The sequence below is a fragment of the Solanum stenotomum genome, unplaced genomic scaffold (assembly GCF_019186545.1).
Source record: "Solanum stenotomum isolate F172 unplaced genomic scaffold, ASM1918654v1 scaffold8391, whole genome shotgun sequence".
Taxonomy (NCBI): Eukaryota; Viridiplantae; Streptophyta; class Magnoliopsida; order Solanales; family Solanaceae; genus Solanum; species Solanum stenotomum.
In genome coordinates this window covers 60,233-78,689 of record NW_026037156.1, presented here as the reverse complement: position 1 = coordinate 78,689, position 18,457 = coordinate 60,233, and the positions used below count along the sequence as shown (strand labels likewise).

Genomic DNA, 18,457 nt, shown 5'->3' with positions numbered 1-18,457 from the left:
ATAGTTAATCAATTGAATCTTTCATGTAACATAATACTTTAGATTTATCAAATTTCTATTAATTCTTTTTTCTTATATAAAACAATTGCCTTATTTTTTTGAGGAAATCTTACAAATAGCCATTAAAATAAACTTAGAGCATGTTTGGCATTACTGCAAACATATACTTCCTCTGTCCCTAATTACTTGTCCATATTTTCTTTTTTTAGTTTCTCTAATTACTTGTCTATTTTGACAAATCAAGAAAAGACAAATTTTTTTTACCTAATATACCCTCAATTAATTACTTTGAAAAAGGTAGAACTTCTTGAAATATTAAGTATTTAATTCATCCACTTCATAATTAATAGGGGTAAATTGGTAAACTCGCTATGTCAATTATTGATTTTTTAATAGGTGTGCCAATTCAAAAGTGGACAAGTAATTAGGGACGGAGGGAGTACTAGTTAATTAGTTAACATAGCTACAGTTTGAATTAATTACCATTCGCCACTAATTTCTAAGCAAAATTACGCGCCAATTTTCAGTTGTATAAACGTGTCGGTCGAGTTTCAATTGTATAAACGTCTAGTTTTCAGAATTTTGTATATTATAATTTATATAACTTTTGTCTAATGTAATTTGTATAATATAATTTATATAATTGTTTAAAGTTCAGATGTTTGTGTTTGTATAAATTCGTTATTTCGAGTTTTATCATATTTGTATAATTTTGGAATTTGGATAATATAATTTGTATAACTGTTACTACTCCATTTATATAACCACAGACTGAAATAGCTCATCTATACAAACACTTATTCTACCAAAACTATAATTATCAATCGATCCAATCAATCGAAAATAATTTATACAAATCAATTGATACTAATCAATTTATACAATACGGACGACACAAATTATACAAACATATGAGAATTATACAAACGTCGCGAATTCTATAATGAGATTGCCACATTTGATCAATTTTTCAAGAATATTTCTTGGGGACCGATTACAGTTCACACAATGTCCCAATATAACATAAATGGTTTTAAATTTGCCACAGAGAAATACTCAAAGAATAAGAAAACTAATAATAGTGGTGTTTGGGTTAAAGGTGATGATGGAAATCAAAATGACAATGATGATTACTTTGGCGTCCTACAAGAGATTGTAGAGTTGGAGTATTCAGGTTGGCCAATCAAAAGAATAGTACTTTTCCAATGCAAGTGGTTTGATCCAACTTCAAGAGGTACGAGGGAGCTTAAGCGACATAATATCATTGAAGTCAAGCACACTAGGAAGTATGAGGCTTATGATCCTTTTATTATTGCACAAATTGCTAAGTAAGTGTACTATGCTCCTTATCCGTTGTGTAGAGATAAGTCTTATTGGTGGGTTGTAATCAAAACAAAACCGATGGGGCAAGTGGAAGTTGAGAATGAATTGGATGTTGCATATCAAAATGAAATATCAAGTGTTCATCAAGTAGTGGATGCTGAGTTAGAAATGAATTTGGAGCATCCTGATCACATTTTAGAAGAAGTTAATAGAGAAGAGTTAGATATGCCAACAAATCTGGAGGAGGATGAGGAGGAAACTTTCGAAGAGGATGAATGGATAGATGAGGAGGAAACTTCCGAAGATGATGCATGTGAATGGATAGATGATGAAGAAACTTCCGAAGAGGATGAATAACAATTTGTATGTTTAGTTGGTGGATTTTTAGCTATTCATATTTGAGTATACTTTATATTTTAGTAGTTTTAACTTTTGTTCGACATTGTGAAAGACTATTTGGATTAAGCCTTATGTTATGATAACTTTGTTTGATATATTTGTTCGACATTGTGACATTATTTTGTACTACTTTGTTTTAATCTTTATATTTAATTGATATAGATGGTAGATAAAGACAAGGGTAAATAAAAAAAATTCGCCAATCCAAAAAAGAAATTTAAGGCCAATGCTATGAGAAGGCCCACTGGGGTCGTGATATCTGATGAGCCCTCTCGAGTTAATATTTCAAAACGAGCCTCAGTTTCAACTACTCACTCAGCACACCAGTCACATAATGCCTCTACTCATGTGGCTCCACAATCTGGTTATACTATATCTACACCCACTGTGGTACCTAGTTCGGGTTACCAAACATTGAAGGGCTATTCACATCTTGGTTGTGGGTCTACCATACCATCAACTATTGCTAGTCAGTGCAATAGTTTGAATACTAGTAGTGGATCAATTGGACTTTCCAATCTTCATCTTGAATCCAATGGCTCAGAGCCTAATACTCCCACCACCCAGCACTCAGATGCACATGGTCCTCAGCCAAGCGATAGAGACAATTTTCGGAGACTCGTCATCGAGCCATTAGGATACAAGTATGATTTAATTATGTTTCATCTTTCATTTATCTATTTATATTTTAATTGATTGATTATTTTTTGTTTACTCTACTTTGTCAATGAACTCGTATTTCAGCATACGTCCGGATATGGGTATGGCAAAGATTATTTTAAAGTGCATCGGAACTAACTATAATGGTGTGTATCCGAATTGGAGTTCTATTCCACTTAACACCCAAGGGCAGATGTTCAACAAATTTAAGGTAAGAATATATATAAATTAAATTCACATCATATACATTTAAATTCTCTAGTAATTTGAACAATAAATATGTAGTTATTTTTTATTACAGAAATATTATGTATGGGATCCCGAACACGAGGATGACGTTCAAGTGAACTTCAAGCTTAAAGCTTCAAAGTTGCTTTCTAGCACATTTTGTGACTATCGGAGAGAAAACAGAATTCCTAAGTTTATGTTACCGGATCGATGGGCTCTGTTACTGAAACATTGGAGTACTGATGAAAAATTTAAAAAGAGGAGTGAGATTGGGAAGATGGCTCGCGCATCATAAAAGGGAGGCTCTTTGCACACTGGTGGAGCAATTAGCCAGGTTACTAGGAAGGAAAGAATGGTATACTTTCTTAATTTAGTAAAATTATTTTTTTTCTTTTTTGATAAGTACCTTTTGGAGATTAATGAGATCAAATTCTATATATGTTATTTGAAGGAAAAAGAGTTGGGTAGGCCGGTAGCTGTAGCAGAGATGTTCAAGGTTACTCATGTCAAGAAGAGTACGAACCCCACAGAAGAAGAAAGATGGATTGAGCCACGTGCTCAAGAGACATATGTAAGAACTCCATTCAAACTAATCTTTTTTTCTTTTCCTTGTATATATTACATTTTTATTTGTAGAGTTCTTTGTTTAAATTACAGGATAGGTATATACGAATATCTCAGGAATATCGTAGTACTCTACCTCTTGAGAGTCAGGACAGACCATTTACACAAGAAGAAAACGAGAATCTTTGGAAACAGAGTGCTGGTGAACCGATTAGAGGTTGAGTCTATGGCTATCCAGAAAAGGCGTATCAGAAGAAGAAATCTTGGTATTGTGGTTCATCATCCTCAAGCTTTAATGGCGGGGATAGAGAGACAATATATGTAATGGAGAGTAAGATAGCTTATCTCAATGCCGAGCTTGCTGTTGTAGCTGAAAGAGAGAAGAAGAGAGAAGAAAGAGAGAAGAAGAAAAAAGAAAAAGAGAGGAAAAGAGGGGAGGAGATTGCGGCAGCAAAGGAGGTAGAGAACAAGAGGTATGCAGCGCTTCAGGCTCAACTAACTTTTCTTTTCGAATCAGGAAATATTCTTCCTTCATGTCCAGCCAACAGTGATGGATCCTATCATGAGGGTGATGAGAATGATAAGTCTGATATGGAAAGTGAGGGTGATAAGAATGGTAAGTCTGATAAGGAGAGTGAGGGTTATGATGAGGAGTAGTTGTATCTATTTGACATTTTAGACTTCTATATTTTTGGAATTGTTTAATTTGATCGTATTTTTGTTTATTTTGAAGTTGGATGAAGTTTATTTTGAAATAGTTTAATGTATATGTTGAAAATATTGTGTTGTTTTGGTTGGATGAAGTTTATTTGGTTTTGGGTTGTTTTGGTATAAATATGCAGATGGGCAACTAAAAATTGCAATAATTTTATGCTTGTTTTGTAGCAGAAAACCGATCTCCGGAGGTCAGAATTTCAAAAATAAAAGGTAAAAATACCGACCTCCGGAGGTTAGAATTTTAAAAGTACAAAATTAAAAATACCGACCACCGGAGGTCAGAATTTTAAAAATACAAAAATAAAAATATCGACCTCCGGAGGTCAGAATTTCAAAAATACAAAAATAAAAATACCGACCTCCGGTGGTTAGAATTTCAACATTTCAAAAATAAAAATACCGACCTCAGGAGGTCAGAATTTCAACATTACAAAAATAAAAATACCGACCTCCGTAGGTCAGAATTTCAACATTACAAAAATAAAAATACCGACCTCCGGAGGTTAGAATCTCAAAAATTAAAAAAATAAGAATACCGACCTCCGGAGGTCAGATTCTCAAAAATGAAAAATAAAAATACCGACTTTCAGAAGTCGAAATTTAAAAATTAAGAAGACACAAATACTGACATCCGGATGTCAGTATTCCAAAATATGAGAAATAAATATTCTGACCTCAGGAAATCGGAAATAATAATATATAAAACTAACCTCAAGAAGTTGGAAAATAAAATAATGAATTTTTCGACATAAAATAAAAACTGACCTCGAGAGGTCAGTAAATACCGACCTCCTGAGGTCGATATTGAATAGCGACCAAGCTTTTTCCGACCTATGCTGGGATGTCGGTTTTAGGTCAGTATTTCAAGGATCGGTATTCACTGTATTTTAGTAGTGAATATTTCCTTCAGTTCCAGCCTTGAAATTGAAAGATTTCTCCATAGAATTCGTCACCAGGTATGTGGATTTCACTAGTGGGTTCCTTTCACCCATTAGGTACCTAGATGTCAGTCAAAATCTTGATTCCCTAAATATTGCTTAGACCTAGGGTTTCTTGAACTTTAGAAATTGTTGTGATTTAGCTGATATAATATCCCTAATCAGATTTCCATATTGTTGTAACACTGTTGCTTAGTTCCTTGCATGAAATTCAAAACCCTAGTTGTGTAAATTTGTTTAGTTCATGAACTACACTAGCTAGGACAGATAAATAGATATACATGCCTCAGTTTTCAAATGTTTCATTATCAATATTTAATGTTGCATTTTCAGTTAGCATGTCAGAACCTTGAGCTATCCAGTTTAGTTTAGTTATGTTGTTTTGTACACATTCTAGTTGGGAGTAGGCTTAATACTGAGTTGGACTAGGGTTAGTCACCCTCATAGTCTCAGAACTACGTGCCCCCGTAGGTTAAGTCCCCTATGTGGACATCATATTTAGTGATCATGTCAGTCATGCCTATATACCCTTGGAAAGGTATATTGGCTCTTCTCGATGGGGCGTATACATCGGAGTCCGTATTTAGCTCACGTTGTTTTATGTCGGTTATTAGTAGCTCCCACAGTCAGATTCTAGTTCATTGACCAGATTCTATTTATATTTCAGTATTCAGCTTCAGCATGTTATGTACTTGGTTATTGCATTTCAGTTTAGTTCAGCTTCAGTATGGTTTGTTCAGTTGTGTATATTGTTCAGCTTTATTCTATCCTGCATGCCTAGTACCTTTTAAGTACTGACGCATACTCTGCGCTACATCTTCTCGTGATGTAGGTTCAGGTCCTCATCATTCAGACCACGTGCAGATCTATTCCCGATCCGTACTCAACATTTGAGGGGTAAGTCCTCATTCTTCGAGGACGAGAGACATGTTTTCTTTTACTTTCAGTTTCAATTTTTCTAGAGTTAGCTGAGGGAATGTCCCAACATCTCTAGTCAGTTAGAGGCTTATTTCAGACATAGTTAGAATCAGTTCTAGTATTTTGAGTTGTGATCCAGTATTGTAAACTCTTATTCAGTATGTTATTTAGAAAAAACATGGGTATTTCCCCATCTCAGTTTATCTTATGATTTAAGCTTCCGCATAGTATTCCTAATCCAGTAAATTTTTTATATGTTTATGATATGCCAGCTCAGGATTATTTTGGGGTCACTCGTGATCCTAGGTCCCGTGTTTAAGTCAAGGGTGTAGCCTCGGGGCATGACACCGATCAGAGACCTAATTTCGATCCTAATCCCAGACCCGAATCCATCACTCGACTCGAGACTCGACCTTAACTGAGATTCGACATTTGATCCTGACCCGAGACTAAACCCCAACCCTAACACCCAACTTGAGACCCGACTTCAACCCTAACATTCAAATCTAGACCCGACCTAAAATTCGACCCCGACCCGAGATCCGACCTTGGAACCCTATTCGACACCCAGCCTTGAGACCTAACCCTAACCCTAACCCGAGTCCCGACGCTAACCCCGATCGAGACCTGATCCCGACATGAGATCGAAGACTCAAACCTGATTTGACACTCGACTCGAGATCCTTTCTAAGACCCGACCCCAACCTCAACCCTGACAACCAGCTCAATATTTTACCATGACCTGACCTCGACCTCGACCTTGATGCGAGACCCAACCCTGACACTCGACCCAAAATTTTACCAAAATTCGACCTCTAATTCTAACTTGAGATCTGACCCTGACTCAATCCAAAACTCAGAAGTTGAGTCTCAAATCGAGGACAAGACTCGGGTGTCGAATTGAGAATCAGTAGTCAGATCTAGGATTAGTATTGGTTAAATTAGGATGGAAAGTTGAGGTGTGAGGTTTAAAATGATTTTGGATAATTTTTTCTTACTTTTTTAAGGAAAGTTTCCTTGAATTCAAGGAAAATAAGTGGATATAAAAAGAAATTCTAAAGTATTTAAGTCAACCAAACATGAGAAAACTGGAAAACATTTTCCCTTGTACTAAACGCACCCTTCATGTCTACATTTTTCTTTGGCTTAAGTCATCTGTGACCCCTTAAAGTTGTTCGCATAATTCACTTGGACACGTGAACTAGGACTTGTACATATTGAACACCTAAATTGTTCAAGACATGTACCTATTAAACACAAAATTGTAATAACTCGGAAAGTCATTTTTAGAAATTTTTACAAAATTACCGTTTTACCATCTCGGTAGTTGCCTAGAGTCACTTTTGATCAGTTTGTGAAGTTGGTTGGAAATTTTGAACTATTTATTTAACTACGGTTATTTAGTTAACGGGTATTTATTAAATAATTAATTTTTATTAGTTGATGATTAATGAGCCAAGTCCATATATAATATATTTTAAGTTAAAACCCTATACCACTTGGCCCATACAAATTAACTTAACTGAGGATGGATGTTAACTGAGGATGGATGTTCTGAGTCAAACTCAAAATCAGCCGTAGCATCTCTGTAAAAACTCGATGGAAGCAAATATAAAGTATAATCACAACCTTAATTCTTATTATTTTATGGATACACAGATTGTAACATCCCACATCTAGAAATAATTAGAATGTAGTTTAAATCTAGAAATTTTCGTTTTTGGAAAGTTCAAGGGAAATCTGGAAAATTGTAAGCAAGAAAAGTTGAGTTTTTGTCATTTTCAAATGATCATAACTCCTAGCTCAGGATGATTTAGGAGTATTTATAGATATTATTGGAAATCTCTTGGAACTATCTTTCCAACGCCGCCAAGTTTGCGCGATTCCGAGTTTGTATGAGTGAGATATGCACTTTGGAAATTGGGCAGTTGGATTAAGGAAATGTCTAATTCAGATTTTAAAGGGTAGTTTGGTCTTTTCCTTACCCTTTTATTTTAATTTGTTTCTGGAAATTAATAAGGGGTCTAAACTGAATTAGATCAGTTTAGACATTTACCAAATAGAGCTAGGGTTTTGGAGGAGGAACGCAAGAAAAGAGAAAAGGAGGAAAAAGCTAGATTCTTCATTGTCGTAAGGAATTGCTTGCGAATTTCGCCGAGGATTCAATCCATTAAGGTATGTAAGCTTTCATAGTGTTGGGTTCTTTCACCCACACACCAATCATGATTTATTCAGCGTAATTTCGTTCTTGAAATTTAAAGATTAGGGTTCATGATGAGTTCTTGATAAGTGTTCTTGAAGTTTCATTAAGTTTTGAAGTAAGATTCTGCTTAGGTCAACTTTAAACGACCATATGTCTTAGAATATTAAGAGTTACGTGAGCCATAGCCTATCCAATTAAAGGTAATTGAATCTACTTTCAAACCCTACCAGTTTCACGTCAATCCAATATCTGAGTAAAAAGTTATGACTATTTTAGTAACCTATACAGTGTTGTTACGAATTAGCCGACGGGAAAATATTGAAAACAATCGTTTTTGTCTTTTTACCTCCAAGAAAACCATCAACGAATTTCTTGACTAATAAAAATCTCAAAATAATTAGATTTTCATCTTCACTCATGAAAATCATAATTTTTGGCTATAGAGATTTTAAGAAACTAACTTGAGAATCTCAAGAAAGGTCTTCTTGATTGTTTACCTTCAAGCTAGGGTTTCAAGACTTCTAATCAAGTTCTTCTTCAAGATTCTTCAAGAACCTTGTTTTTTTCAAGTATGTAAGGCTATCATAGTGTTGGACTAGTTCATACTCACGCCCTACATCTACGTTTAAATCAGTAAAAGAGGAATCTAGGATTTTTTTCCCTAGATTTGAGTATTCTTGAAATAAGGTGATTTTGAGTTCTTGAGTTCGTGTTTCTTTTAAAAGTTCTATTGCTAAATATCGAATTGCTATATTGTTATTGAGATACTCCATAAACATGAGATCATGAACCTTGAATCTATAAATTCAAATTCAAGGAAAGTCAAGAGCCAAGTCTAGGAAGTTCTTAGAGTCTTTTCAAGAAGTCTTTTGCAAAATGCTTTTAACTTTGTTTTAAGACTTAAAGATCAAGTTGAGTAAAGAGTAAAGAGTAAAGATTTGAAGTTCATTTCTTCAAAAGAATATGGGGACTAAGTATTCCCAAAGAGATTTAAAATGTTTTCACATTTAAATAAGAGCGGAAACTGAGATTTCCAAAGAGTCTTCGGGCTAGTTTTCAGAAAAGAGTATTAGCTTTTTAAATGAAGCAAGTAGGGAAACTGAGATTTCCAAGATAGCCTTTGAGCTAAGTTTTGAGCACTAATCTCAAATCACAGAAGAAGTATGTTTTTAAAACATAAGAGCTAGTATATTTTGGGAGTAGTATTGAGCACCGAATTGGGGGCGGGCATGAGTTCAGATAACTCACGTCTCCATAAAACCATGTAGCCATCATGGGTAGAAATGGGTCATACTTTTTAGATGAACCCCTTTCGAAATAGACTAGTGGATCCATTAGGCAGTTCAGGTCCTATACCTTTGGCCAGGTATAGGATGCGCTGGCAGCGTGAGGTAGATCGCTGTATCATCACTATAGCTCTTAAGTGATGGTTGTCGGTTAGAGAAACTCCCACATAAGTTATTGTATTTTTATATACATTAGTTCATTGTATTTTTAAATACATTTCAGAGTTATTTGTATCTTGCATACACACAGAGTTGATATCATGTTTTTAAACAACTTTTCTTTATATTGCACTTGCTTTTGAACTGCTTTATATTGAAATGAGTTCTGTCATGTTGAGTTGAGTTGAGTCAGGTAAGTTCTTCAGTTTCTCTCAGATTCTTTCAAGCCTATGTTATTTTAGCATTCCAACTCGCATACTCGTACATTCAATGTACTGATGCCAGTTGGCCTGCATCGTATTATGATGCAGACACAGGTAACTAGGATCAGCATTTCGCCGCATCGTTGATCCAGTGAGCAGTCCAGAGTCTGTAGGTGAGCCTCATTGCTTTCCGGAGGATCCCTTTCATTGCTTTCTAGTTTAGTTCATTAGGATGTTGTGGGGTTTGTCCCAACGTCCATCTCAGTTGTTATTAGAGGCTTCATATACAGTCAGATGTTAATCCTTTGAGTTTTTTTTCAATATCATTTCTTATTGTTAAGACTTGAGTTGCCATTTTGGCCAAGTTGAATGTTGACTATTAAACATTCTAAGTTATTTCATTAGTTAAGTTGAGTAGTGTGCTATTAATCTTTATAAATATGCATATAGTATTCCGCTGAGTTAGTAAGCCAGGCCAAGGGTTCGCTTGAGGCCAGCAATGGTCTTCGAGTGCCAATCCCGCCCAAGGTATAGGCTCGGGGTGTGACACAGATAGTCGGTTATTGTTAATTTATGGTAACGTGGAGTTGAGGGGAAAAAGGGTCAGATTTTGACAAAATCTATGAATGGCATATATATTTTTTTCGCTGTTTGTAGTCCTTTAGTAAAGGCATAAGATTTTAATACTCATATTGGATAATTATGACAATAATTGATATATGATTAATTAATCATTAGAAATTGGAAGGATTATATTGGTTGGAAGTTTTGGGGGGAACAAGATCTGGAGGTTGGCATTAATTTCAATTCATTCTTTCCGTAGTGAATAATAAATTGAAATTGGAAAATGCTTAATTTATACTTTGGATGGATAGGTTATTAGTTTGGGTGCAGGTATTAAGAGAATTGGCATGGTTGCCGCCACTGGTTCATAACCAGTTGCCTTCCTTTTTAATTAATATTATTTATTTATGATATTGGAAAAGAATTGGAACTTAACCCTAAGCTTGAAGCTTAGGACCTTGATTATAGATTTAGGTGATCTTTTGGGTCTAGGCTAAACCTATAGTAATATGGGTGTTGTTAGTTTCGGAATCTTATTATGAATATGTACTTGAATAGATTGCATTGATTTGGAAGCTCAACAAAAAGGGAAGGCTCAAGTTTCGGAGTGATTGTTCGATTATTTGAGGCAAGTGGATTTCTAAACCCTTGTTAAGTGTATGAAATTCGTGTATTTCCTTGTGGTATGTGTTGGGGAGTAATGGAACTTGGTGATGGGTTGACTTGTCCATATTGATTAATTCTAATGATGAAAAAGGGGTAATAAAAGGCAATGTGATTAATTGTTTGTGTGTGATGTGTTGAGAATGGTTTGAAAGGCTTGTTGAATCATTGCTGATGTTGTATCATGAATGTGTTGTTGTGAATTATCCAATGTTATGAAAATGGTAATTTCCTCATTATTTATGTGAACATGTCATTTGCATTGTTCTGAGACATGGTTGTGACAAATGTTATGTGAATTGAGAAAGAATAAGAAATTAAAGAGAATGTACCATTTCGAGGGATGTATCGCGCGCCGCGATAGATACTATATTTCGAGGGACGTATCGCGTGCCGTGATGGTTACTATTATCGAGGGTCGTATCGCGCGCCACGATGGATGCATGGACAGATATGTCCCCCATGGGTCCCGGACTGAGAGACAGCGGGTGTGTGTCATTAGGTTAAACATGCATCACTATACTTAACATTGCATTCCATTGCATTGCACATATTTATCATTAGTGAACTTGATATTGTGTTTTGCTGATCTTATGAGTGCCTTTCTGTGGAACTTTGATTGATGAATATTGAGCTTGCTGTTGAGAATTTATAATTGTTAAAGTGTTGTTGTCGAGTTGTGTGCTATGTGAATTATTAACTGTTAGGTTGGGCTGGCTTTAAGCAAGTTGTAGTTGTTGAGGTTGTAATTGATGAATATTGAGCTTGTTGTTGAGAATATGTGATTGTTAGAATGTTGTTGTTGAGATATGTGCTTGTAAATTGTGAACTATTAGGTTGGGCTGGTTTTATACAGGTTGTAGTTGTGGAGGTTCGGTTGGTGTGTAAGGAGTACCCGTATTCTATCCCCTTAGCTTGTGTTTAGAGGTTTACTTGCTGAGTACCCTGTGGTTTGGTACTCACCCTTTGCTTCTACAATTTTTTTAGGTTACGAGCCTGGATTTTGTGGTACTTGTCATTCTCTAGGCTTCTTGGAGATTTGTGAGATAGTTATTTATCATCTCAGCAGACCTTCCTACTCCTATATATGATCTTGTTCTATTCTAGAAACAAGGTCATTTGAGACTGATGTTTTTCTTTTGAATCAATTGTAATACTTTAGAGGCTTGTACACGTGACAACCAGATTTTGGGAATATTTTTGAACGATTAGGAAATTTCCGCATTTTTTTGTAATGGTTGAGTTTTAGGCTGACTTGTCTTGGTGGATAAGACGAGTGTCATCGCGTCCATTTTTGGATCTTGACAAAAACGCTGGTGTGACAAAATAAGTGTATCTCACGCTGCTGAGCGCGTGAATGCATTTAAAAAAAATAAATAAATAAATTTGTACCTACTTTCTTGACACTTGGCATGCATGGACTAAATAAATGAAAAATTAATTCAATTAAACATTAATCTTTTAATTCATAAAAGAAAATAACCTCACCCCCACACCCATGTACAAGTCCTCTTCTTCTTCAACCCACCATTTTAAAGACTTCCAATTTCTCTGCCTTTTGTTTTGGCTCTTTTTTTTTCCTTCAATTTTTTGTAAAGAACAAGAAAAAAATCGACAATTGGAGTTAAAAAGTCTATCGATATTTATGCATCTTTATTTTCAGTAACTCTGATCGAGCAACCATCACCATTCATGAAACTTGTTAAAAATGATATAAATTTTTTTGATATACTTTTGATTTCTCTTCGTTGTCGGGTTCGAAATAATTTATCGACGTCGATTATTTTTACAAAAATCTCAATAGTTACCGGAGGAATAGAATATAACGAGTAACACGAGAAGAAAAAGAAAGAGGAAATGATTAGGTGGGTGTATTCGGGATGGGGTGGGGGAGATATTTTCTTTTTTGTTATCGCCGGAGGAACCAATGGTGGATGTCGATGACAGAGTGACAGGGAAGAAGATGAAGAAGAAAGAGCAACAAGTTAGATTGGGGTGGGGTGGGGGGAGAGATTTTTTTTTTTGGTCAATTTAATTTTCTAGATTATTAAAGCCTAAAAATTATTTTTTATTTTTCAAAATTAAAATCATGGGCCAATGTGCCACGTGTCGTAACTCTATTCGTGATTATGTTAAGATAATGTGTGTGAATTATACGCACAATATTTTTTAAAGCTAGTTGTCATTTTATGTTCAATAGATCAATATTTGTTAATATTAAAGTGTCTAATAGGTAAGAGTCTCAGTTGAGGTGTCTAAATGAATTATGCGCATAACTTTAAGGGGTTGTCGATGACTTAAACCTTTTTCTTTTTATATATGATCTTAATGGATCCCATTAATTTATGTTTTATCTTTGATTTTACAAATTAATTTTAGCAGATTATTCATTATATAGGACATATAGCTGCTTTGCTTTTCAATCAAATTCTAACAAGTATTGATCGATTCCATGTATAATATAATAATCTAAAAGAAGAACTAGTATTAAGTGAAATTAAAGGGGTGATAATGTAATTTATCCAATATATTAGATGCAAAAAGTTAACAAATAATAACAGAATATGTAAACATCAAAAGAAAATCCAAGTGACTCATGAAAATGACCATCTCTTCAACAAATGAGAATTTGAAAATATTTTGTGGACTCTCTTAGGATTAATAGAAGTCTGAATAAGACCCCTAACATCATTGCACAACTCATTACAAGAATATTACCACTGATCGATCATATGTTAGAAATTATTGTGGGTCATATGCAGCAATTTTTTTAATAATATCAACCCCTTATTCTACAGAACAAAAATTAACATACTACTACTATTTTAGATCATTAATAAGAGATTAGAAAATGCTACAATAGGACATGACTAAAGTACAATTTGTCAAACATGTGACACTATAACAAAAATGAATTAACATGGAAGGTTTATTTTTGCCTATACTATCTACCTAGAATCTAATACAAGTAATATGACAGAAGAATCAACCATGTTTTTTTTATTCGAATGGTGTACAAAAAATAACTTTAGAGTTGTATTGGTGAAACAGACTCTTTACTGCTAGCTAAATGTATAAAAAGAGAATGAAAAACTCCTTAGAGAATTCTCAGTTTTATAAAAGAAATTTAGGAGTCAGAAGCGAAAAGGGCAAGAAAATTGATCAAAAATTCCAAAAGGAGGACTCCGGACTCAGAAATTTAGAGTTTAGTTGAACATGGGTTTGGGATAATCTATTGGAATCTGAGACACGTGGAGAAGTAAAGGCAATTGATCAGATTTGTACTAAGAATGATCCCCATCGTACACAAGACTCTATTGCCAGCTGTAGCAGGGCATTTGATGAGTACAAAAAGGAATATACGTAGTTAGACCATCTCCAATCCATCTCTATTTTACTCTCCATTCTTTATAATTGGAGAGTAAAATAGAGAATGGGCACTTCAACCCATCTCCAAATCACCCTCTATTCTTCAAATTTAGAGAGTTGAATAGTAGTTCTCCAAATTTGGAGAACCACTATTCACACTCTCTATTTCACTTTATCATTATTTTATTATTATTTCTATTACTTTCTAATTAACATATTATTTTACATATAATTCCATTAATTAAATATCTAATATTCATAATTCTTTTTTAAATGTAATATAATATTTTTAAAAAATATTATTTAATATATACTATTTTAATTTCAAATTAATAGTATTTTAATTTTTTTTCTAATTTTCGTGAATAATAAAATTTTAATTTATTATTAATTTTCATTATAAAGAATACTCAAAATTAAAATGGCAAGATGAAAAAATTTAATTTAAAAATACAATACATGATATGATAATTTAAATACAAGATAACAATACAATACATAACATAATAATTTAAATACAAGATAACAATACAATACATAACATAATATTATATATATAGAACGTAAGTTTTGCTTTTTACCATGGGATGGATTTCACTATATTTTTAACCATTGGATGAGATTTTCATCCTTATCTCAATTTTTTTTTTAGATAAGTAAAAATTATCTATAAATATTAATAGGATAGTGTAATCTTCATTTTCACCATGGGATGAATTTCACTATATTTTTAACCATAGGATGAGCTTTTCATCCTTATCTCAAAAAATTACTTCTAGATAAAATAAAATTACATGTAGATAAATAGGATAGAATGTAATTTTGATTTTTACTATTGGATGAATTTCACCATATTTTTAACCGTAGGATGAGATTCTCATAGTTATCTCAAAGTTATTTTAGATAAATAAAATTATATGTAGATATTAATAGAGTAAAACTTATCCGCACATAATGTATACAACAATCTAATACATGCATCTCATGTGTTTGAATTAATAATTCATTTTACACAATTTTAATTAATTAACACGTGTTTTACTTTATTACGTAACAATAAAAATTGTATTCGTTTAATGTATACACCGTGTGGATAAGATTTTACCGTATTAAGATAGAATGTAATCTTCATATTCACCATTAGATGGATTTCATCTTATTATAAACGGTTGGATGAGATTCTCATCAGTACATTTAATATTTTTTAGATAAAACATTACATATTATATAATGAACGCCATTTATCACTTGAAGTCTGCACATTCATTTCATTTCAAAACATATTAAAGTAATTTGGTTTGTCCTTTGAAAATGAATTTCAATCTTGGAGATTGTTCTAATAATAAATATGAAGTTTTTTCTTCTTCGTCATCATCTTCGTTAGATTTAGATTTTTTCCTAGTACAGAACACCATGATAATTTAATAAATCAGCTACGTATGAACAACTACATGTTCCAACAAGTTCTACAAAACCATACTAATGAAGTTTTCATAGGTGGCTCCATTCCAGGTCATGTGGTAATCAATCGTGATCGTGAGGCGGCTGATGATAATTTATTTCGTGATTATTTTTCAGCCACACCACGCTTTAATGATGCAATATTTCGCCGTCGTTATCGAATGTCCCGCAATTTGTTTATTCGTATCGTTGATGCAATTAAAGATCACGACACGTACTTCGAACAACGCATTGATGCACTAGGTAGAATTGGATTATCTACTTTGCAAAAAATTACCGTTGTGTTTAGAATGTTGGCATACGGTTTGCCAGCGGATGCCACAGACGAATACGTGAAAATTGGAGAGTCAACTACGATTGAAAGTATGAAGAGATTTTGTCGAGCTATTGTAGAGGTTTTTGGTGAGCAATATTTGAGATCACCAACACCTAACGATGTTGCGAGGCTTTTACACATTGGTGAGCAGCGTGGTTTCCCAGGAATGTTAGGTAGTCTAGATTGCATGCACTGGAAATGGAAAAATTGTCCAACGGCATGGGCTGGGCAATACGCAGGTCGTAGTGGATCACCAACAATTATTCTTGAAGTTGTAGCTGATTATGACCTTTGGATATGGCATGCTTATTTTGGTTTGCCTGGCACCAATAACGATATTAATATTTTAGAGTTATCACATTTATTTTCCAATCTTGCTAGCGGTATTGCGCCTGCCGCTCATTATGTTATTCAAGGAAAAGAATACGATATGGGTTATTATTTAGCTGGTGGTATATATCCTAAATGGTCTACAATTGTTCAAACTATTCGTGATCCTCAGTCCCAACAAAAGAAATATTTTGCGATGAAACAAGAATTGTGCCGAAAAGATGTTGAACGTGCATTCGGAGTTTTGCAATCATGTTTTTAGAGAGAGGAAGTGCTACATGATATAATGACTACATGTATTATACTGCACAACATGATAATTGAAGATGAACGTGATCTTGTCACGACCCAAATTGAGTCATGAGTGGCACCCACACTTAACCTCCTAAGTGGGCGGACCAAGGAACCTAAACCCCAACATATACCAATAATTCAAATACGAATAACGACAATAACGCGGAAGCTCCAAAACTTATTAATGTAACCAATTAAATAAACCTCTAAAGTCTATTACATATTATCCCTAAAATCTGAAAGTCATCACATCAAGGACATCTTATCTCTAAATAATAAGTCTAAGAGTATCAAAGACACCGAAATAAATGAAATAAAGTAATTTGTGTCCGAAAACTATGGACATTAGGTCATGACCGAGAGAATCCAACACAAGATCGAATGAATAGCTCACCCTTGAACCTGATATGCTGAGACTGGCTAGAGCTGAGGGCGAGTCAAAGTCGTTGGTACACTCGCTGCACTCCATAAAAGGAAAACAAAGAAAAATACAAGTAGGGCTCAGTACGGGGCAACATGTACTGAGTAGGTATCATCGGCCAATCCAAAATAGAAACTAATATACAATGAATAATAGTATAAAGTCAACTATAGCACTTAGCATGTAATAAGAAACAACAACATGAACAAGTGACAATTGAAGCAAGTACGTAATCAATCACAATATCAAGCACACACACGAGGCCTCATGCCTCCACATCACACTCGTTTGGGAAAATGCGTTCATTGAGATTGAGTACATTAAGTTAATTCAATATCGTTTTCCTTTAATGTTACCGTGTCGGAACGTGACACTCCGATCCAATTATACCGTGTCGAAACATGACACTTCGATCCAATTATACCGTGTCGGAAAGTGACACTCCGATCCAATAATACCGTGTCGGAAGGTGACACTCCGATCCAAAAATACTGTGTCGGAACGTGACACTCCGATCCAAAAATACCGTGTCGGAACGTGACACTCCGATCCAATAATATTATTAATTTATCATTTATTATCACCACATTTCAATTCATTAATAATATTACATTAAGCCTTCTTTATTCAAGGCATCACTTCGATAGAGAGGTTTTCAGATTATAAATCTCACGGTCTCAGGATTTTAGACCAATCACAAACCATGCACACAACCAAGCCACACAATCACACAATCAAGTACATAGAGAACTTCACAGTATCATTCAATGCATATCAATCGCTATTAAGAGTTTATCTATCAAATAGAATAAACCATAACCTACCTCCACCGAAGAACCGAAATCAAGCAAGCTACCTCTCCAATGCTTATCCTGTCCTCAATGTCTCCGAACCTTTCCCATCTATCAAGTATATATTCATAATTTGTAAGTTAACGAGTCTACAAACACTCATATTAATATGTCTAGTCTAGACCCAAAAACTCACCTAATATTTAATTATCTATCTCAATATGTTAAACTTAAATCCTAACAAGATACTAAAATTACGTACAGTGCCCAGGCCTTTACTTTCGTGTAACTCTATTCAATCTATATAATATAAATATATAAATGTAATAACTCAGTTCACTGCAAAGCATTAATTAGTCATTAAGAGGTCATACAATAATTCCCAACTTAACCCACGTGAATGCCTAACAAGTTTTCAACCCAATTCTTTAATAAAATTACAATAACCAAAAACAACCAGACCTATATTATCTAATCACTGAACAATCCGTGTAATCTCCATTCTTCTCAAATCAACAAATACTAACAATTTCCTACACCTTATATTGTTTTATAATCATTAGGTTTCAACCCTTGGCCAATAACTATGCCCTAAATGTCCATTACCATTTGTTAACAATAAATTAAGAGGAATCCTATTCGGCCCCCAT

At 34.2% G+C, this 18,457-nt stretch overlaps 1 protein-coding gene across 1 annotated transcript; it reads left to right on the top strand.

The window, feature by feature from the left end:
• The first annotated feature begins 15,633 nt into the window (after window positions 1-15,633).
• On the top strand, window positions 15,634-16,563 carry LOC125853057 (uncharacterized). Its single transcript, XM_049532731.1, has one exon. It carries the CDS (start codon window positions 15,634-15,636, stop codon window positions 16,561-16,563), a length of 930 nt encoding a protein of 309 aa, XP_049388688.1.
• Window positions 16,564-18,457: the final 1,894 nt, after the last annotated feature.